The following is a 20,363-nucleotide window of genomic DNA, read 5'->3' on the forward strand; positions in this document are numbered from 1 at the left end:
GGGTTTGTATAGCATTTCGTACCAGTCGATGGAAAGTTTGTGCGAGAGAGATGAGAGATACTTCCCATTTCATCCATCCCACTTGCATTGGCAATCTCACGTGTTTGATAGTATGCAATAGCAATAGTGATGGGCAAATTTGTCCCAAGCCGCAGATGTCACCACTTAAAAAACATGCTCTCCTGGTATCTTAAATCTGCAAACAATTGTGTGCGCGGCTATGGTATACTGGTTTTCACAGTTGACCAGTTGAATTGGTCATGGGACAAATTTGTCGGCATTTCAACTCTCGTGGTCAACTCAGGGTCAACTCTCGTGGCCCTGCACCTAATGGATCAAAGAATGCTATAAAGCATAATCAATTGTTGAAATAGTTCAGTAAGTAGAAGCTCACCACAGAAATCAACCGTTAAGTTTTGTTCATCGCCTAAAACATCGACGTGAGCGAATGATCATACAGGTAGTCTTTCAACACAAAAACTTGACCTAGCATTTTAATTTTCAAATGCTAAAAGCTATGCAAATCTAACCGACTGTGCATAACACAAATTATTATTATTATTATTATATACAATAAAATTTGCGTACACAATGTTAAACCATCCACTAAATAATAAATAAACAAAAAAAATCGAATTTCACAACTTAGTAACTCGCTCATTCTGTATTGCAAAATGTATGACAGGTGATTACCCCTCACAATGCATCAGAGAATGAGCGATCTCCCGCCAGGATATGCAATATATACGTGGCATATTTACGTGGAGTAATTTGATTGGATGAATTTTCCTCTGCATTCGGCTCCATCTAGGGATCATTCTCATTGATGACGTCACCACTGTCTGTGTTTGTCCCCGTGCTCGATGGTCTCGGCTGTCTTCCTCGGCGACGTATCTTAAACATAACATGAGTCCAACCGGCTACACCCCGTGGAAACAGGATCAGGTACTGCAGTGGACGCATCATCGGGTCGGTCTCATACACTGGCCTTAAGGATCCTGTAGCACGATGTTGCAGCACAATCTCCCGTGTAATCCGTGCTACCGGTGATATCGTCACAAACACACATGACCCATCTCACCTGCAGTCGGTGCGTTGTTCCGGAACTGGTCAATACCTGGTATACGTGAAAGAAGGCAAAGGCGCAGCTCATCGCGAACAGACATGCGTTCATACGTATGACTGAACATCCGAGTTAGGAGATTGCGTGTGATAAATACTCGCTGCAGGACAGACAATATCGATTAAGTCCACCACCAACTACTGGTGCTTGAATATTTTGTTAAGTTAAGTCTAGATCGAAGAAGTATAACTGAGTGTTGCATGGCGAATATCCCGGAAGAACAGCGAGCGAACCAATTCGATGGCAAAGTGATCCTTGGATGCTGTAGCTGTAAATTCCACCACGTGTAGCTTCTCGAATTTGGCGCACGTATGATTGTAGCTCCATTTAGAAGAGTGCAGGTACAGTGGTAACTGGTGTTGGTGATGATATAGCCGGTTCCGATATTGTATTCGAAGATGGTGATGGCCCTGGCCATTGAAAAACATGGTTAAGGACGGCCCAGCGGCGGATCAGACGGTAGGCGGAGTAGGCCCCTTCTTACTGCGCTTTTCGCCTTGTCTCATTTCAAGTCCCCTCAATGCCCCCCTTCTCTCCTGCATCGTTTTATAAATTAGAGGCCCCAACTATAATTCCGCCCTGGGCCTCCAAGGGGATTGATCCTAAACTGTCTATACTATGTTCTTTTTGCTAGTAGAAAAACAACAGCAAAAGGTGTGTCAATCAAACGATGATCATACAAACGTCCACACCAAAGACAATCATGACCATCTGTGAAGATCACTCAGCTAATATTTTGTTTCCCAGGTTCGCTCATATTATTTCATCACCCAATAGCTAAATTAAATTACCATCTCGTATGAATCATTCATTAAATTAACTTCAACACAACTGTTTTACGGTTCTGGTTCCGCTATAGTGATCTGCCGGTAGTAGCTGCAGGCGTAAAATTAACGTTATATCCGTTTTGTGTAAAAAATCACTGAGCTATATCATTGCTTCATTGTTAAAATAAACAACTGATCTTTAAGAAAAAAATGCGAATCTGTGCTAATATTGCTGGATCTCGCCATTTCAGGTGGTGTTTTATTTCCGACCCGATTTTCAGTAACGCGCAATCTCGAGGAAGCGATCAACAGCGATCGATTCACTAAGCGCTAATTGGTATGGTACATAAACCATTAACGAAGCAATGTAAACCGGACTTCCACCAGATGGGGACAGGTATGGAGTTGATGCACATGTTACAAGAATTGGCTAGACTAATATCTGTTTATTTGGCACTTTCTGTCCGCTTTCAAGAGATATGCATGGTATGAATATTCTGTCTGAGATGTTGAAGAATTTACGTGATTCCATAACTCCTCCTACCAATCGTTGAAGTACAGCAATATCCCGCTCAAGGAAAGTTGTTTTTCAGTGCTTCCTTTCCAGCTTGTGGTGCATATCGGTAACAAACAACCTTGCAGGAGGAGCAGGAGCGAAGCGGAACAATATTTACACGTTAACCTGAATCACTTATTTTGCTCCTATCGTACCGGCACGTTCATAAAAATCTCGTGCCCACACCCAACATCCCATGTCCACTAGCTCCATGTCTCATCCGGTAACCATTTACAGGAAATACATGACGCTAATCAGCACGGAACACTTCGTGTGTACACTAACTATCAGCAGAAGACGGTGAAAATGCGCTCCACAATGGTGAACGTACTCTGGAAGGCTGTCGTTAGCTGTTTCGGCACCTTCAAGACACTCTGTTGTGGGTGTGCAGCCAGTAGTACGTACTACTATTTTCTGTAGCTGCTACTATAGCACTACACCAACAACATAGTATGGATAGTGGTCGGTGCTAATTACAGCATACTCTTTAATTTGCACTATGCACTATGCGCAGCGGTTCAACTCCATCGGGTGGGGCATCCGATTTTGTATATATATACATGAAAGCAACACACGGAATGCCATCTTATCCCGAACAGTTGTCTAACAAGTGATAGCAGTACTTGCAAGTGTGGCGCACGGGAAATCGCGAACCAGTGAAGAAAACATGGAAATAGTGCGGAAATTACTGACGATTCTGTGCATAGTGTCGATGATGGTATTGCTCTTCCCTGCATCAGTAGTACTATCTCCCGTACCTCAAAATGCAATTAGACCGATCGATGCCATCGATCAAGGGCAGTTTTTTTCGGCCCATAGAATACGCCAGCAAGGACATCATAAAAAGTTTTTCCCCGCACCACCGGCCATTACTGGAAAATAAATAGCCCGTACAGGATAGTTCAATTTAAGTACAAAAATTGAAGAGAACGAAAAAAAAAACCAGCCAGTGAAACTACCAGTCCACTACACTTGTTTGGCGCACATTGGTAAAATTCTTCAAATTATTCGGACCGTGTGGCTGGATTCAACTGAACCATGCATACTGCAAATTTGATTAGCACCATCGTCTACGGGCGGAGTGGAAACCGACGCTCTATATAAGCTCGATCACAACAGCAAGATTAGATCCATTCATTGCAACCGTTTGCTTACCAACAGTCCAGTCTAGACTCAAAGTTCACCACATCCACGTGTTCCGCGATGAAGTTGGGCATTTTTGTTCTCTTTGGCGTCCTGCTGTGCAGCACACTGTTCGATGCCGTCGCAGGCCAGCGATCGAACGGTTTCCCAACGTACGACGATCATCCCTCTCCGTTCCGGTTTAACAGACCAATCGTAACGCGAAAACCACGGCGCAAGTTCTTTCCAGCACCACCGGCTATAGTGGGATGAAAATGGTGGAACAAACGAACAAACAGTGCCCGCCAAAATGTGTACATACGTGCCGAGTGATCCAAAGCAAATAGTTTCAGTTCATACGAAATATGTTAAAGAAGTAAACTAAATCCACGGGTTACCGATGATGGACAAGGTGACAGTAGCAAGTCTTCGGAAAGGGTGTGGAGTACTGTGTATATATAGGAAATAACATTGGAAGACTTTAGATGGAGCCAAACAAGCCTAAGTACAGTTTTACTGGTGAAAAATGTTGCCTGCGGAAGTTTGCGACTAAAGCGACATTAGCTAGTAAGAAAGTGTACAATTATTTATACCATTGTAATTTAGGTGTAATAAGTGGTTAGTTTTTTTAACAAAAAAGAATAAACTATGTCTAATTGTGATACTCATAATGCGTTCGCTATTTCTTCACATATCGAATTTGAATAGAATTTAGTTGATGCACAACTTTGCTTTATTTTTCCTGAAACTAAAAATAACAGAGTAAATAGCCACATTATGCTCTCTTTCCGTACAGGATTACTTATAGGTATCAGCGGCGGATCAAACGGTAGGCGGAGTAGGCGGCCGCCTAGGGCCTCGCCGTGTTGGGGGCCCCAAAAAAAATGTGCCGATTGTGCGATGTTTGGAAATTTAACAGCAGAGTTAATTTATTAAATAAACATTATTTAAAAGGTAAAAACTTGATTAAAAATATCTTCCTTGGTTATATAAAACATTTGTTTCTATGTGATAAATTAAATGCAGAGAAGAATATCGACTTTGTGACTTTAAAGTATGAACGAAATTGCACCATGATTTCCGAATGTATAGTACCAGGAGAGCATCCAAGGAAGAGGTAGCACCTTGTACAGCAATTTTGCTCGAAAACCGTCGAAAGGTATGCAATGTTTCTTTGAAAACTACCAGCTTCCGAATGTATAGTACCAGGAGAGCATCCACGGAAGAGATAGCACCTAGTACAGCAATTTTGCTCGGAAACGGCCGAAAGGTATGCAATGATTAAACACCAACTTTGTATACATACCTGCTGTTTTCAGATTTCCGATACCAGGATAGCATGTTTTTCAAGAGGTAACACCTGGTACCAGCCAAGTACCAGGGTGTTGCACAACACATATTGCACAAAATATGTAACAGCATCTGGCATGCAACATCTTACATGCAACAACTTGGGATTGCAACTACCGGGAAGCGCGTGATTTGTGCTTGCTTGGCTGATACCAGGTGTTACCTCTTGAAAAACATGCTCTCCTGGTATCGGAAATCTGAAAACAGCAGGTTTGTATGCAAAGTTGGTGTTTAAACATTGCATACCTTTCGACGGTTTTCGAGCAAAATTGCTGTACTAGGTGCTACCTTTTCCGTGGATGCTTTCCTGGTATCGGACATCTGAAAACAGCTGGTTTTGTATGGAATTTCGTTCGTACTAGCCGATGGAAAGTTTGAACGAGATGATGGATGCTTTCCGTTTCATCGATCTTCCTTACATTAGCGATCGCTCTCACGGGTGCAAGATAATATGCAATGCAATAGTGATGGGCAAATTTATTCCACACTGCAGGTGTCACCTCTTGAAATACATGCTTTCCTGGTATCGAAAATCTGGACACAATTGTGTTCTTCATCGCCTAAAACATCAACATGAGTGAAACAGGTTTCTAAGAAATTTATCTGATTGTTACCGAAGAAGTAAACCGATTGAAAACTGTACCTTGGGCGAAAAATCGTAAAAGGCGGAGCAGAAGGCGACTAATCGTATGTGAAAGTTACATTTAGAACTACAATACCATATATCTGTACAATCTAGATCTAGGCTATCTGTTATTAAATTTCCTCCTTGCGGCGACTTCCTTCCTACTCCAGTGTCTATATTCTAATACAGTTTGTGAGTCCTGCTGATAGAAGAGACAACTATTCTAGATCAAACACACCATTATTAAACTTTTAAGCAGGCCTGTATATTATCTGAATTCCAACATTAATGAAATTTTCATTGAACCACTTCTGTTTTTGCACGAAACCGTCACGATCTTTTTAACACAATACGCTTTCATAAATAGGTACATATGTATCAATAGATAGATGTATAGAGATCAATCTTTAATAGATGATCTTCTGAATGTTGAATGCCGAATCCGGGTTTTCGGAGTCGGAGTGGATTCACGAAATTACTCATGTTCAGAAACTACTCCATGCCAATTGTTCGAAATAATTTTATTTTACTGCGACTACTGTCTTCTTCTTCTTCTTCTTCTTCGTTTGCGAGTGAGGATGTATCCTCCTGTGTTTTTTTACCGACCAGCAGTTTGTGAACACAATCAGAGGCTTACTCACTCTAGCTCAAGGCATTTAAAACCTGACAATTTCGTCATATGGTCATTACAATTTGTTTAACTGTGCTGTCATTTTTCTGTTTATGTTCTCCAGTTCTTTTCATTAAAATTCTATTTCGTTGGTTTTAATAAATTTAACTATCTTTTTGATTTCCTTTCCATTTTGTTCTTTCCATTTTTCTTTTGGTTTTTCAAATGATATATCCTTTCTGTTTATTTCGTATGTTTTACAGTCGAATACCATATTTCGTCCCGTGTTTGGTGCATTGCATGTCTCACAGATTCCTGTTTCTACTATTCTCATTTTGTTGAGCCAAAATGGTGAGAGGTCATGGCCTGTTAGTAATCTGTTAGTTGTTTTAATTTCTTTGGGCGTTATGTCTACACCTTTCGCCCACGGGTCGGGTTCAAAAGTTTCTTCCCTTTCTTTTCGCCTTGGTTTTCGTACCATACTTTGGTTTCGTTCATCATATTATTTTTCAGTCTTTGGTATATATCTATGTATCTTATTTTGTTTCTAATTTCTGCTTCACTGTTTGTTCCTTGTTTTGCAAGTCGGTCTGCCCATTCGTTTCCACTGATACCCACATGTGCCGGGATCCACCATATCTCAGCGTTAATTTGGCTCCCTCGTTCATGAATATTTTTCACAATTTCTTCTATTTGTAATTCCTTTCTCGCATTCTTCAATATTGTGCAGCTTGCTAAGCTGTCTGTTAGAATGGCAATATTTCTTAGTTTTAGATGATTAGCTATTTCAATTGCTTTTTCTATTGCTGTCAATTCAATCGTGGTTATTGTTGCATGATTTGCTGTTTTAAAGTTATAGTACCAGGTTTTGTTTTTATCTTTTATATAGATACCTATTCCACTTTTTCCTTTTGCGACACTTCCGTCAGTATAAATACTTGGTTTGTTCTTTATTTTTTCGTCTATTATTTCTAATGTAATTTGCTTTAGTGTTTCCTTGTTTTTCATTTATTTGTTATCTATTTTTTCTTTTATTTTCGTCTTGATCTTAACGTATTCTTCAATGTCATTAATTTTGGCTATGGATATTTTGCTCAACCATTCTTTTTGTTCCATGATTATTTCTTCTTGGTTAGTTGTCTTTCTTTTCCTTTGGTTTGTTTTAGAAATTTCTTTAATTTGTCTTCGGACTTCTGGGGAAAATGTGTACGCTTGTGTTATTTCTTTTCCTGCTATATATCTTCTTCTAATTTTTAGAGGTATTTCTGCATTCACCGCGTGCAGTGAGTTTGTTGGAGTGGTTTTTGTGCATTTCCTTAGAGCTGTGTGTGTGACTGTATTTAGTTTGTTGCCGTTTGTGATACTGTTGTTGACTGTAAATGAGGATCCTCTTTCTATTAGGCTTCTAATGGTGGATCGGTATATCATTCTGGCTTTTTGGGGTGATATACTATTTGCTGTTGTGCATAATATTTTAAATATATTTAGTCTTTCTATCGCTTTGTTTTTCATGTGTTCTATGTGTTTGTTAAAGTTGAGTTTTTTTTTGTCAATTATGGTTCCAAGATATATGTATGTATTTACATTTTCTACACTGTTGTTATTTAGTTTTAGGCTTATGTTTTTATTTTTCCCCATCATCATTAGCTTTGTTTTTTCTATATTGATTTTTAAATTTATTGCTGCAGCTTCCTCTTCGAATGCGTGAAGGCTTCTTTGAAGTTTTTGTTGTAGTTCTACATCATTTCTTCCTGTTGTCACAATTGCAAAGTCATCTGCGTATTGCACTAGCTTCGTATTTTTTATTTTACTTATCCTTTGGTGTAGCTTTCTTGTATAAATGTTGAATAGCGTTGGCGATAGCACGTCCCCCTGTGGTAATCCATCAGTGACTATTTTTTTTATTTTCTTATTATTACTAATGAGTTCTAATATTCTATTTTTCAAAAATTGTGCGATCCATTTCACTATTTGTGTGGGAGTATTTGCTTCAATCAAATTTCTAATCAATTCTTTTAATTTCACTTGGTTGTATGCATTCTCTAAATCTACAAATATGATTCCTGTTTTTAGTTTTTTAGTTTTATTTTCCATGATGGAATTAATTAGATAATTTGTGCACGTTTGTATTGATCTATTTTTCCTGAATCCAAAGGGGGTTTCAGGGATAATTTTGTTTATCGTGCAGTGTTTGTTTAATTTCTCCAGGACCGCTGTGTTGCTGATTTTTATTATTGTTAGTAAAAGTGCAATTATTCTGTAGTTATCGATTTTTTCGGGGTCTTTTCCAGGTTTTGGGATTGCTATTGCCTTTACCGTTTTGTATTGTTTTTTTTTTTATTTTCCCTTGTTGCCACATTTGATTGATCTCATCTAATATGCATTTCGTGTTGTTTGCATCTAAATGTTTTAACATTTCTATGTAATGTTATCTACCCCTGGGGCAGTTTTCTTTTTCTTGCTGATTATGTTTTCCCATTTTTCCGGATCTATTAACTTTTCTTCATTTATAAATTCTGGCAGGTTCATGTTTTCTATTCTAAAGCCACTGTTTTTTCCAAACGTCTGGTCAAGTAATTTTTTTGCTAGATTTTCGTTATTATGTATTATGTTTTCTTCTTTTGTTGATTGCTTGTTGCCTTTAATTCTCTTCACTATGTCCCACAGTTCTTTGCTAGATGAGTTTTGATTTAATAACTTTATTGTTTTTTCTATTTCTATTTTCTTACTCTTGCGAATCTCTAATTTTAGTTTGGCTGTTGTTTTTTTTCATTTTTATTAAGTTTTCTATCGTTCTTAGTTTGTTGAACTGCGTTCTAGCTTCATTTTTTTCCATCCAAGCTTTTCTAGTATTGACGTTCCACCATGATTTCGGTATATGTTTTAGTTTGACTTTGTTTTTTTTAATTATCTTGCTTATTTTTTTACTTATTTGTCTAAAGCTTTGTCCATTATCACAGTTGATTTTAGTTATTTGTTCTAATATTTTGTTTTTTTTTATAAATCACTCTCTCTCTTCCATTTTGGTTTCTTGCTCATATATTATATATATATATATATTCTCCTCTGACTCTTCTTTTTTTATTTGTTCGTCTCGGCGATATCATCCCTAACGGCTCATGCCACGAAAAATCAACGTAGCATATTATTACGATGTTAAAGTTGAACAGTATTACCCGAAACCGCTAAGGTGCATGACCTGTCTCAGGTTAGCACACTCAAAAAAATTCTGCAGAGGGAACAAAAAATGCGCAACTTGCGCAGAGGTATACCACGAAGATCAAAACAATTGTAATAAAAAACCGAAATGCCTTGAATGCGGAGAAGACCATAGCACTTGGGACAGACAATGCCCAATTTACCTCGATGAAGTAGAAATCAAAAAAATACAAATTAAACAGAGAATAACGATGAGAGAAGCTAGAGAAATCAGAAGACAACAAACCCCAGCTATCCCAAGAAATTACATAAAGAAAACCTTTGCACAGACATTACAAAACCAAACCACAGAAAATAACACAAACAAAAAATCAGAAGAAATGACGGAAAACATAATAACACAGAAAAACACAGAAAAAGAAATCAGAAACACAACACCAGAGATCGAAAAAAACACAGACAAACACAAATTCACAATAGCATGCATACAGGAGGCATGGCTCAAGGAAGAAAAAAAAATTTAAAATACCAGGATTTAACATAGAGAAAGTAGATAGAGAGGATGGATACGGAGGAAGCTAACGGATACGGAGGAAGATATGCTAAACTAAAAAATCTAAAAAGCTCCAAGTTTATTCAAGCTGCTGGAATAGAGATAATGGAAACAAAATTAAAAATAATATCGATATACATTTCAAACAAAGCAAGCAACGAAGATTAAAAAAATGCAATAACCCAGCTGGCAACAAGCTATACAGAGAAGACAATAATAGTAGGAGACTTTAATAGCCATCACACCTATTGGGGTGATGAAAAAACAGATAACTGGGGAAAGATCATAATGGAAGAACTAGAAACCTCAAATCTAATAATAATGAAAAACGAGACAACCACCAACATCCCCACCGATATAAATAAAAGAGGAACATCAATCGATCTCACAATAGCAACACAAGAAATTTATATGGACTTAAACAAACAAATAACAGAACAACACATAGGAAATAGTCAGCACAAAATGATATATATATATATATATATATATATATATATATATATATATATATATATATATATATATATATATATATATATATATATATATATATATATATATATATATCATTTTGTGCTGACTATTTCCTATGTGTTGTTCTGTTATTTGTTTGTTTAAGTCCATATAAATTTCTTGTGTTGCTATTGTGAGATCGATTGATGTTCCTCTTTTATTTATATCGGTGGGGATGTTGGTGGTTGTCTCGTTTTTCATTATTATTAGATTTGAGGTTTCTAGTTCTTCCATTATGATCTTTCCCCAGTTATCTGTTTTTTCATCACCCCAATAGGTGTGATGGCTATTAAAGTCTCCTACTATTATTGTCTTCTCTGTATAGCTTGTTGCCAGCTGGGTTATTGCATTTTTTTAATCTTCGTTGCTTGCTTTGTTTGAAATGTATATCGATATTATTTTTAATTTTGTTTCCATTATCTCTATTCCAGCAGCTTGAATAAACTTGGAGCTTTTTAGATTTTTTAGTTTAGCATATCTTCCTCCGTATCCGTTAGCTTCCTCCGTATCCATCCTCTCTATCTACTTTCTCTATGTTAAATCCTGGTATTTTAAATTTTTTTTTCTTCCTTGAGCCATGCCTCCTGTATGCATGCTATTGTGAATTTGTGTTTGTCTGTGTTTTTTTCGATCTCTGGTGTTGTGTTTCTGATTTCTTTTTCTGTGTTTTTCTGTGTTATTATGTTTTCCGTCATTTCTTCTGATTTTTTGTTTGTGTTATTTTCTGTGGTTTGGTTTTGTAATGTCTGTGCAAAGGTTTTCTTTATGTAATTTCTTGGGATAGCTGGGGTTTGTTGTCTTCTGATTTCTCTAGCTTCTCTCATCGTTATTCTCTGTTTAATTTGTATTTTTTTGATTTCTACTTCATCGAGGTAAATTGGGCATTGTCTGTCCCAAGTGCTATGGTCTTCTCCGCATTCAAGGCATTTCGGTTTTTTATTACAATTGTTTTGATCTTCGTGGTATACCTCTGCGCAAGTTGCGCATTTTTTGTTCCCTCTGCAGAATTTTTTTGAGTGTGCTAACCTGAGACAGGTCATGCACCTTAGCGGTTTCGGGTAATACTGTTCAACTTTAACATCGTAATAATATGCTACGTTGATTTTTCGTGGCATGTTTACGCAGTTGAAGGTAAGTATGGCTGTATTTGTATTTTCATATTTTCCGTCCTTGTTTTTTCTTTTAACAATATATACTTCTTTAACCTTTTCCTCACTGAGGCCCTCTAGCAGATCTTTGTCGCTGATATTTGCTATCGCATCGCACTTTATTACTCCTTTGGATGTGTTCAACCTATCATGCTCTCTCACTTCCACGGGCATGCCTATATTTAGCTTCATCTTAGTAAGCGTCCTTTCCTGATTTTTATTTTTTACTAATACTAGTAGGTTCCCGTCTCTCATCATGGAGACCTTTTTGGGATTTTCTCCTAGTGTTGCTTCTAAGCACTTCTGCACCAGAAAAGGGTTTACTGTATTTAACTTTTTTACGGGGTCCTTGCTTTCTATTATTAGAAATATTTCTGCATCTATATTTCCCTCTCCTATCTCCATCCTTTCTCCTCTGACTCTTCTTTTTTTATTTGTTCGTCTCGGCGATATCATCCCTAACGGCTCATAGTATGAGCCGAAGGCCGATCCGCCCCCGGGGTCTTCGACCCCCATCGTTTGTAGGGTTTTTACACTATTCCTGTATCGTTTCTTCCCTTTGACCAATATGCTTATAATTTGTTTTTTTCTTAAATACCTTGCTCCGTTGTCAGTAAACTTTTCTTTTGTTATTCACAATTATCACTGCGTAAAAAAGTTAAACAATGTGCATGACGTTTCGATCTGACGTTGGTTTTTGGCGACTACTGTCAGCCGTGTCGGATGGACGGGATAACAGCGTGCGCTGTCATCGTTGTATCGTAAACAACTCCTTGACAAGTCGGCGCAAGACCGCACTATATCCAAGCTATAAATATTTTCTATGAATCCAATGCATTATTTCTACAGCGGAACGATAAATCTAAAAAAAATACTGTCATTTTGAAGCCGTAAAACCATTTTTACGTGTTTAAATACAGGTTCCAGCTTTTGACAAAAGTCTACTGGGTGATGGTGCCCGACATAGTTTTAAAAATTCACCTTGTAAATAAATACACCTTGGCCATAACAACACCACCGAAAGCTTGTATGGTACAATCCTGGCAACAAACCGGCTGTGTCGTTAAGCAACTTTAGTTTAAAATATGGATGTGGACATAGTTGTGATAAAGCAACACGTACGCAATTCGATTGCCGAGTGTGAAAAACGGTGTTTGATGCAATGCACCAAGTGGCTCGCAGAATTGAATCACGGCTTGTCGCAAACAACAGTTGAGCTAGGTGGAAACCCGGTCGTGCAAAACATGCATGATGGGATCGAGGACGCCGAGTACGACATCTATCTGCTGGCAAAATCCTATTTCCATGTACGCGAGTACGACCGGTCGGCCTACTTTACGCGGAACTGTGTTTCGCCGGTGCCAAAATTTCTACACCTGTACGCAACATACATGTCGAAGGAGAAGAAACGGTTAGACAACATGGCCGACAGTTCGGTCGTTAGTTCGGTGAGCCATGCGAAGGATTTTTCCGAACTATTAACCATCCTGCGGACGGAGCACAGCCAACAGTCGCTGGACGGTTACTGTCTGTATCTGTACGGTGTTATACTGAAGAAGCTGAACCTCACAGACATAGCGGTGGGAGTGTTAGTCGAAGCAATTAACGCCGAACCAATGCTTTGGTGCGCCTGGTTAGAGCTAGCACCGCTCGTGAACGACAAACGAATGCTGGAGAGTTTGAAGCTGCCGAATCATTGGATGAAAAGCATATTTGAAGGGTACACGTACATTGAGCTGTTCCAAAACGATGAAGGCATTAAGATATTTGAACATCTTCAAAAGAATGGATTTAGCAAGTGTATCTTCATACCCACCTTACTGGCAATCGCTTACTCCAACAAACGAGATGTGGATCGTTCGATCGATATATTCCAACATCTGCAGAGCGTCGATCCGTACCGGTTGGACAACCTCGATTCGTACTCAAATCTGCTATTCGTGAAGGATATGAAAACGGAAATGTCCCATCTTGCGCACAAGGTGGTCGAGATCAACAAATACAGCCCGGAAACGTGCTGCGTTGTGGGGAATTATTACAGCATACGATCGGATCACTATAAAGCGGTCATGTATTTCCAGCGTGCGCTTAAGCTGAATCCACAGTATCTTTCGGCATGGACGTTGATGGGACACGAGTTTATGGAGATGAAAAATACCAATGCCGCGATCCAAAGTTACCGACAAGCGGTCGGTAAGTAGTATAAATGGTACGAATGCGAAGGATTTGCCCGTGTTTAATGCCTTGATTCGCTTTTCTTTTGTAGAGGTTAACAAACGAGATTTTCGAGCGTGGTACGGACTTGGGCAAGCATACGAAATTCTCAAAATGACGTTTTACAGTTTGTACTACTACAAAGCGGCCCAACAGTTACGTCCGTACGATAGCCGCATGCTGGTCGCGCTGGGTGAAACGTACGAAAAGCTTAACAAGGTGGCCGATGCGCTCAAATGCTACCAGAAAGCGTACAACGTGGGAGACATCGAGGGGGTCGCACTGTACAGCATGGCAAAGCTATACGAAAAGCAAGGTGAAACAGAAAAAGCTATCCCGGCATTTATTAAGTTCTGTTCCGACGACAAACTGATTGCCGATAAAGCATCCCTATGTCACGCGTACATGACGCTCGGGAACTACTATGAAAAGATTGAAGATCTCGACAAAGCGTCGTACTTTGCGTACAAATGCTTAGACTACGAGGAAATGAAACGGGAAGCGGAATCGTTGTTGAAAAGCATTGCCAACAAGCGTGACCATAAGGCCACTACGTCCGGGGCACCTGCCTCGTCCGGAGCAACCAAATCGACCGAACATGAAAAGTCGGATACCTACGGTGGCGAAGATATGGAGATGGATGAAACGAATCTTTCCAAACGGATCGACAGTGCGATCAGAGAGGAAGAACCGGGAAACAATGAGCTGGCGGAAAGTTCCGGCATCCACGGGTTCCACATGGAAGATACGTACGATGTGAACGAATGAAGGAATGAATATCTAAGATCCTTTGTTTCTGGCTGCTACAGCTATTAGATTATATTAATAAATGAACTATTTGTTTCTTAAATAACCGTATAAAGAGAAAAATTTTAAATACTATCACAACGCCTTTGACAGTGACAGTATATTCTATCACGCAGCAAGCTTTGCCCGGTTGCCAAGGCAATGGGCCTTTCGCAACAAATCATCGGTATACAAAGCAAAAAGTGTTGCGAAAGCAGTGTTGCAGTACACAGAGTCGTCCCCAAGTACAGTTGCACAGCGCCTTAGCGAAAGATGCTTCGCAGCGGAAATACAACAACGATACTGTGCGAGGAGCAAACAAAATTCATCCTCGACCGTATCAGCACGGTGGAAAAACATTTCGGCGAGCTCTGCGGTGCGCTGGCAGAGTACACGCGCAAGATAGCCCGGCTGCGTGACAAAACGGACGAACTGGCGCACACAACGCAGGATTACTGCGATGCGGAAAAGTTAAACCCGACGCTTGGCGGTGCACTATCCAGCATGGCTAAAGCGATAACGCTGATGGGTGATTTTCATGATACGCGTGTCAAGCGATTGGAAACGAAAATTGTGGCCGAACTGTCCCAGTACGAAGCGGTCTGTAAGCACTGCAAGGAGGACGTGAAGGAAGCGCTACTGGTACGGGAAAAGGATTTGGCCAAAAGGAAGCAGCTGGAGCAGAGTAAAAGCCGCAACGGTCGATTGAAGCGAAATACGAACGATACGGAGCTCATTAAATCGAACCTGGAAGTGGAAAAGTCGCTGAAAGAGATCGAACATCAGATCGAGCGGTTCGAGAAGCAAAAGTTGCACGATTTGAAGGAATTGCTGCAGAGCTTTGTGTTGATCGAGCTAAAGATGCACACGCAAGCGGTGGAAGTCCTTTCCGCTACTTACCAGGACATTAGCGATATAGACGAAGCGAAAGATCTACAGGTAAGAATGTTTTGGTTCACAGGGATGACTAGGAACATATATTCTCAATTTCAAATATTTCTATACTTCTCACCAACACAAACTGGATTAATAAGACTGTACACAAGGAATTAAAGAGACAAAATCGGGTAATTGATTGTGCCCATTCGTAAATGACAATAGGTACGTTTGAATGCAGCGTTTAACTATCTCGTTGCAGCAATTCAAGAAAATTCTCCAACAAGACACCGTCCCTGATCGTTACTTTCTTCAGCGCATCAAGAGCCAATCGATGGGTGCCCTCAATGCAACGTTAGCCGGATTCAATGCCAGTCGTAAGAATAAAAGCTTAAACTCGAACTCGCTCAATTCATCTCAGGAACAGGAGCAAGAAATCGGTACGGAATCAATCGAACAGCAGCACACACAACGAAAGATTACAACTGCAAGACGCTCCAACAAAACATCGGTACAATCGGTCGAATCGTTGGTAAGATGTGTTTGTAGTAAAGCCGTTAATACTCCGCTAACAGTGTGGGATGTTGTCTTTGCAGGATTCTTTAAAACGCGACCTGTCTTCGGCAACAAGCACCACATCCGAAGAAGACGATAGTGAGGACAGTGAAACGCTAACGGATGACCATTCGGACACTTTGGTAAAGCCGACTAAAACGAACGTTTTGAGTGACCACGCGAAGAAGAGTCAAGTGGACTCAACGTTTAAAATTATCAAACTTAAAGACTATAATCCGTAGACTAATATTTCTGTCAGCAGGACAGGGATGATCGCATTAACTTTAAGCCATAATTTTACCCTTTGTTACAGAGCAACAATATTCTGGTGGCTTTAAGGAAGTATCGAATGATAGTTACGTTCAAAGTGAATCAATACTACGTAGAAAAGTTACAAAAACGTTCCCTAGCGACCAGTCCTGTTGAATCGAACCAAACTCTATTAGGTACTGTGACCGTTACTAGCAAACTGTATTCTATTTGCTGCTGGTTACAAGCAGTAACCGACGGAATTATACGGTTACTATGGTTAAATGGTAACAATTCCCTCGTTACTACTTACGTGCCTTTTACGCATTGAGCAATATATCTTCCCGTCCACAGCCGATTCTGTACATTGTTAGTATTGTTCTTTCTTGTTCCCTTTTCACGCAAAACATTTTACTGCTTTATATTATAGATTCATTCTCAGTGCTTAAGTGTACAATCGAACGTATTCCTACCGATAGTCCTAATATTTGCAAGGTATGTGCAATTTAATTTCCATCGATATCTTCATATCCTTGAAGGCGATTGTTACCTCGCTTAATGGATAAGCATTTGGGCAAACTTCCATTCGTTTCATCAGCCAATCTGTGCACAATTGCAAGGGTTCACTATAAGCCTAATTCCCCCGTTTCACCTGATACAAATGTGAACTTTCCGCTTAATTCAAAGATAAATGCATGCTTGTGTTTGAATGCTTGTTTATGTTTGTTTTTAGAAGGATGATTATTAATGGAAAATGAGTGTTACATCCAAATTAGCCATAATGTATGGCCAGTGGTCGATTCATTAAGGGAACACATTGCATTACTCCTACTTATCCTGCCCTTCGACGCCAGCCTGCTGCATCAGATCGGCAATACTTTTCTCAAGGTCATCTATCCTGGTGCCCATGTCGTCGATGCGTGAAATGATCTGATCCGACATCGTCTGGAACTTATCCTGCACGTTCTGCAGCAAATTTTGCACCTAACAATTAGTAGCAATCATTAGCATTTGTCCCCTCTTTGTTACGCGTTCTGCATCGGTCCAAACTTACGTATATCGTTAGCTCCTGCATGTTCTTCGGATCGACATTGCTGTTCAGCGAGTAGTTCTGTTCCGCATCGCTGTCGATTTCAGATTTAGCGTCAGCCATGTCACAATCGTTCGATTTTCTAGCAGCAGGACAAGCTCTTCGATTCAACAACCACTCACTGCCGGGTATGCTATCGTTATGGGCTCTGTGGAGGAAACTTTTTGTGCTAAAAGCTGGGCACGCACGCACGCAAACACCACCCACCTACTTTGCAATCGAATAAACAAACCACACAAGGGGGAAAATTTGTCTATTGTTCTATTCGCGCAGCTGTCAAAAATTTCCATTGACAGCGGCCGGCATCGATGCAATTCCAGCGCTTCTTAACTGTTGAACTGTACAATTGAATTGTTAACTATATTTGGGCAAATAGATGTATTGTTCAAACGCAACACGTAGCCGTTTTACATCATATTTCAACAAAAAAAAATAATATTTTCATCATCATTGGCCGTCGTTAATCGCTTGCATGTCAAATCCTAGAAGCCAACGAAACAAAAACATTCTCGATTTGCTTTCTGAAGAACGAACTACAACTAACATAACCACTTCCAATTTATTTACATTTATTTTACATTATAAAGGAACTCTATGAATCTCTGAAGTATAATAGATGATAGATTCATAGAAAGCAGCGCAATATTCATTTTGAGTCCTGTAAACTGGAGAATTGTAACTTTGAACATCACTCCGCTGCAGGTTAGACCTACAATACGGTGACATCCAATCTTGCCTTTGTTACGGCCGCTTCATACTAATCAAATTTTACGGATCTCTGTGAAAAAAGCAAACATTTATGTTTTGCAAACTGGATTCGAAAGTTAAAGATCTACTACTAAAAACTATAGGTAAGATAAAATCGTACAATATTTAAGCATATCCACTACTAAAACAGACTGAATACAACTTTACTTGCGACGACTGCCACCGCCACCAGCCAAAATAGTGACAATTCGGATGAAAATGTTCAAGGTATCCATATAGATCGAAATCGCTCTGTAAAAATGCACAACATTATGAATAAAGTGAGATACTTAAGGACAGTGTCCTGCTCTCTCCAAGCTGTATACTTACGAATTTACTGGATCGAATGGGCGGGGAGCGTATAATGGGTACATTTCAGCTCGTTTCACAATCTTTTGCGTGTCGTAGAGCAAGAATCCACTGAAAAGCAACAGACCACCGTACAGCGAAAGGGACGCAATGCCGGCTCCGAGCGCTGTCGTCGGTGGAAGCCACATCGATGCCAGAGAGGAAGCAAACACCACTCCTAGACCAATGGCTAATGGGCCTCCCATATACAGGAATTTGTCACTTGGGGCACAAACGGCCACCGTTGAAAGTCCACCGACAACGCCTGCCGTGTACCAAGCCGCGCGAGTGAGGATTGCACCACCGACGAAACACATCGGTGCGATGACCGCTCCTAAAATGGCCGAATGTGTCGCCCATGCTAATTGTTTCGCACCCAGACCCGGGCTGTAAGGTATAGATTGTGCCACCATTCCAGAACCAATCATCAGCGCGAAAGTGCCGAGAATCGACTAAAAGAAGGAAATTCAATTTGGTACGGCACGAAGGCATGAGAAACGGGTTTCATCTCAACTTACCATCCATCCATTTCTCGAAACCAAACTTAGCAATCGAGGCGACCGAAACACGGCCATTGCACTAGCTGCCGAAATGGCAAGCGAGCCACCGAAGTACAAGTACGTGTCCTGTATGCGTTGCTTTACAAACTCCGGCCAAAGGTGGGAATTTTCCAGCGTGCTCGTTCCGCTTCCCAATCCGAGACCATAAAAGCATAACGCTCCGAGTCCTAGGGCCGCACCGCCAGCCACTGCTCCTTTACCGATCGCGTAAGCATTTGGACCGGGTGGAGCCATGGCTCGTTCGCGCAACGTTGTGCGTTCTGTGCGAGTTGTCCATCCCGTACCGCTTCCTTTCACATCACGTCCATACTGCCGTAACACTTGCTGTTGCTGCCGTTTCGGAATCGTTTGCAGCGTTGCTTTGAGAAAAGACGACGGGACGAAAGCTCGCCTACAGACCAGTGTGGATAACATCTTCGGAAATGGCTGTGGAAATCGTTCAATAAATCGAATGTAGTTGGAATAACAAAGCACTGTTGCATGACGTTGCGTAAACCTTTTTTTGCGTCCGTAACTAAATATTTTACAAATTCGATCAATTGCATGACGAAATTCAGTACAATCATAACAACATTGGAACACCCTCGATACCCGAACTTACTTACCTTTTAACAAACCGAGCACCTTATGGATGGAGAACACCTTTTGGCAAATTTCACAACTTCCACAAGCTAAGTTTATCAATGTCGCCCTATAGTGAAACAACACTGACCAAACAAACGTGAAATCGACTGACTAAATACAGGAATTCACGCAGGTGATGTTGATGCCAAGTTGTTTTTCAAAGAAATTTCTCGGCACTCGATGACGTATGATGCATTCGCCTAGGTGTGAACAATGGTCGTTCCTATTGGACAATACTAATGCGTATGTAATTTATAAACAATAGTATTTCCTTCACGAAGCTCAAAACCAACGGCGTTGTTTGCGGAAATTGGTTTGTTATTAGTTGTGACCCTATATTTTGTATAATCCATTTAATAATATTAACTTTTCACATTGAATGTTTCATTTATTCTTCTAGTGGATCAAAGCATGCATGCAGAGAAATCCAACGGTATAGGGCGAGGAAAGAGCAAACTTAAAGATTCATGGATGACCAAGTTTTATTAGTATATATACAACGAATATTCCACAATCATGTCACCATAATCGGTTTGCGGCCATGAGAGTTCAAAAAGAAAACAATGGCCCGGACAATCCTTCTACATTGAAAGGGAACAAGCGATGTCGAGATTCCATTGGAAAGGTTGGCTGCGATCATCATCGCGTTTCCATAGCAACCAGGCATGGCCGTTCGATTGTGAGGGCACGCTGAACGGGAGAATCAACGCGGGCATCAGTTGCAAATCTGGCAACGGCCAATACGGGTGTATCGTGCAGTGCTCAAACAAAGGTGCAATCCATTA

The 20,363-nt window shown here is 40.2% G+C and overlaps 4 protein-coding genes across 5 annotated transcripts; 2 read left to right on the forward strand and 2 right to left on the reverse strand.

Annotated features, from left to right (window-relative positions):
• The first annotated feature begins 12,611 nt into the window (after nucleotides 1–12,611).
• Nucleotides 12,612–14,585, forward strand: LOC128303536 (cell division cycle protein 23 homolog). The gene is made up of 2 exons (XM_053040519.1): nucleotides 12,612–13,722; nucleotides 13,796–14,585. The coding sequence occupies exons 1-2, from the start codon at nucleotides 12,615–12,617 to the stop codon at nucleotides 14,509–14,511; spliced, it is 1,824 nt and encodes a 607-aa protein (XP_052896479.1). The 5' UTR covers nucleotides 12,612–12,614; the 3' UTR covers nucleotides 14,512–14,585.
• A 217-nt stretch (nucleotides 14,586–14,802) lies between these two features.
• Nucleotides 14,803–16,632, forward strand: LOC128301835 (CBY1-interacting BAR domain-containing protein 1). The gene is made up of 5 exons (XM_053038474.1): nucleotides 14,803–15,468; nucleotides 15,564–15,596; nucleotides 15,668–15,937; nucleotides 16,002–16,154; nucleotides 16,274–16,632. Exons 1-5 carry the CDS (start codon nucleotides 14,803–14,805, stop codon nucleotides 16,538–16,540), a joined length of 1,389 nt encoding a protein of 462 aa, XP_052894434.1. The 3' UTR covers nucleotides 16,541–16,632.
• Nucleotides 16,232–17,558, reverse strand: LOC128301836 (heat shock factor-binding protein 1). Of its 2 annotated transcripts, none has more exons than XM_053038476.1 (2): nucleotides 17,264–17,558; nucleotides 16,232–17,175 (listed from the first exon to the last, which is right to left on the reverse strand). In XM_053038476.1, the coding sequence occupies exons 1-2, from the start codon at nucleotides 17,360–17,362 to the stop codon at nucleotides 17,038–17,040; spliced, it is 237 nt and encodes a 78-aa protein (XP_052894436.1). In that variant the 5' UTR covers nucleotides 17,363–17,558; the 3' UTR covers nucleotides 16,232–17,037. The 2 variants fall into 2 exon arrangements, with proteins under 2 accessions (XP_052894436.1, XP_052894435.1); XM_053038475.1 differs by having other exon boundaries at nucleotides 16,241–17,193; nucleotides 17,264–17,553.
• A 263-nt stretch (nucleotides 17,559–17,821) lies between these two features.
• LOC128302391 (growth hormone-inducible transmembrane protein-like) lies at nucleotides 17,822–19,727 on the reverse strand. The gene is made up of 4 exons (XM_053039206.1): nucleotides 19,560–19,727; nucleotides 18,913–19,380; nucleotides 18,377–18,846; nucleotides 17,822–18,298 (listed from the first exon to the last, which is right to left on the reverse strand). Exons 2-4 carry the CDS (start codon nucleotides 19,366–19,368, stop codon nucleotides 18,211–18,213), a joined length of 1,014 nt encoding a protein of 337 aa, XP_052895166.1. The 5' UTR covers nucleotides 19,369–19,380; nucleotides 19,560–19,727; the 3' UTR covers nucleotides 17,822–18,210.
• Between the last annotated feature and the right edge of the window lie 636 nt (nucleotides 19,728–20,363).

This window comes from Anopheles moucheti, chromosome 3 (assembly GCF_943734755.1).
Source record: "Anopheles moucheti chromosome 3, idAnoMoucSN_F20_07, whole genome shotgun sequence".
NCBI lineage: Eukaryota > Metazoa > Arthropoda > Insecta > Diptera > Culicidae > Anopheles > Anopheles moucheti.

Excerpts from the sequence above, each read along its gene's own strand:
- LOC128301836 (XM_053038475.1), bottom strand. The coding sequence starts at position 17,362 with ATGGCTGACGCTAAATCTGAAATCGACAGCGATGCGGAACAGAACTAC. Across the intron at positions 17,194-17,263 it reads TGCAGGAGCTAACGATATAC|GTGCAAAATTTGCTGCAGAA; the intron begins GTAAGTTTGGAC and ends ACTAATTGTTAG.
- LOC128303536 (XM_053040519.1), top strand. The coding sequence starts at position 12,615 with ATGGATGTGGACATAGTTGTGATAAAGCAACACGTACGCAATTCGATT. Across the intron at positions 13,723-13,795 it reads AAGTTACCGACAAGCGGTCG|AGGTTAACAAACGAGATTTT; the intron begins GTAAGTAGTATA and ends TTTCTTTTGTAG.
- LOC128302391 (XM_053039206.1), bottom strand. The coding sequence starts at position 19,368 with ATGTTATCCACACTGGTCTGTAGGCGAGCTTTCGTCCCGTCGTCTTTT. Across the intron at positions 18,847-18,912 it reads TTTCGAGAAATGGATGGATG|TCGATTCTCGGCACTTTCGC; the intron begins GTAAGTTGAGAT and ends TCCTTCTTTTAG. Across the intron at positions 18,299-18,376 it reads CCATTCGATCCAGTAAATTC|AGCGATTTCGATCTATATGG; the intron begins GTAAGTATACAG and ends GCATTTTTACAG.
- LOC128301835 (XM_053038474.1), top strand. The coding sequence starts at position 14,803 with ATGCTTCGCAGCGGAAATACAACAACGATACTGTGCGAGGAGCAAACA. Across the intron at positions 15,597-15,667 it reads AATTAAAGAGACAAAATCGG|CAATTCAAGAAAATTCTCCA; the intron begins GTAATTGATTGT and ends ATCTCGTTGCAG. Across the intron at positions 15,938-16,001 it reads TACAATCGGTCGAATCGTTG|GATTCTTTAAAACGCGACCT; the intron begins GTAAGATGTGTT and ends TTGTCTTTGCAG.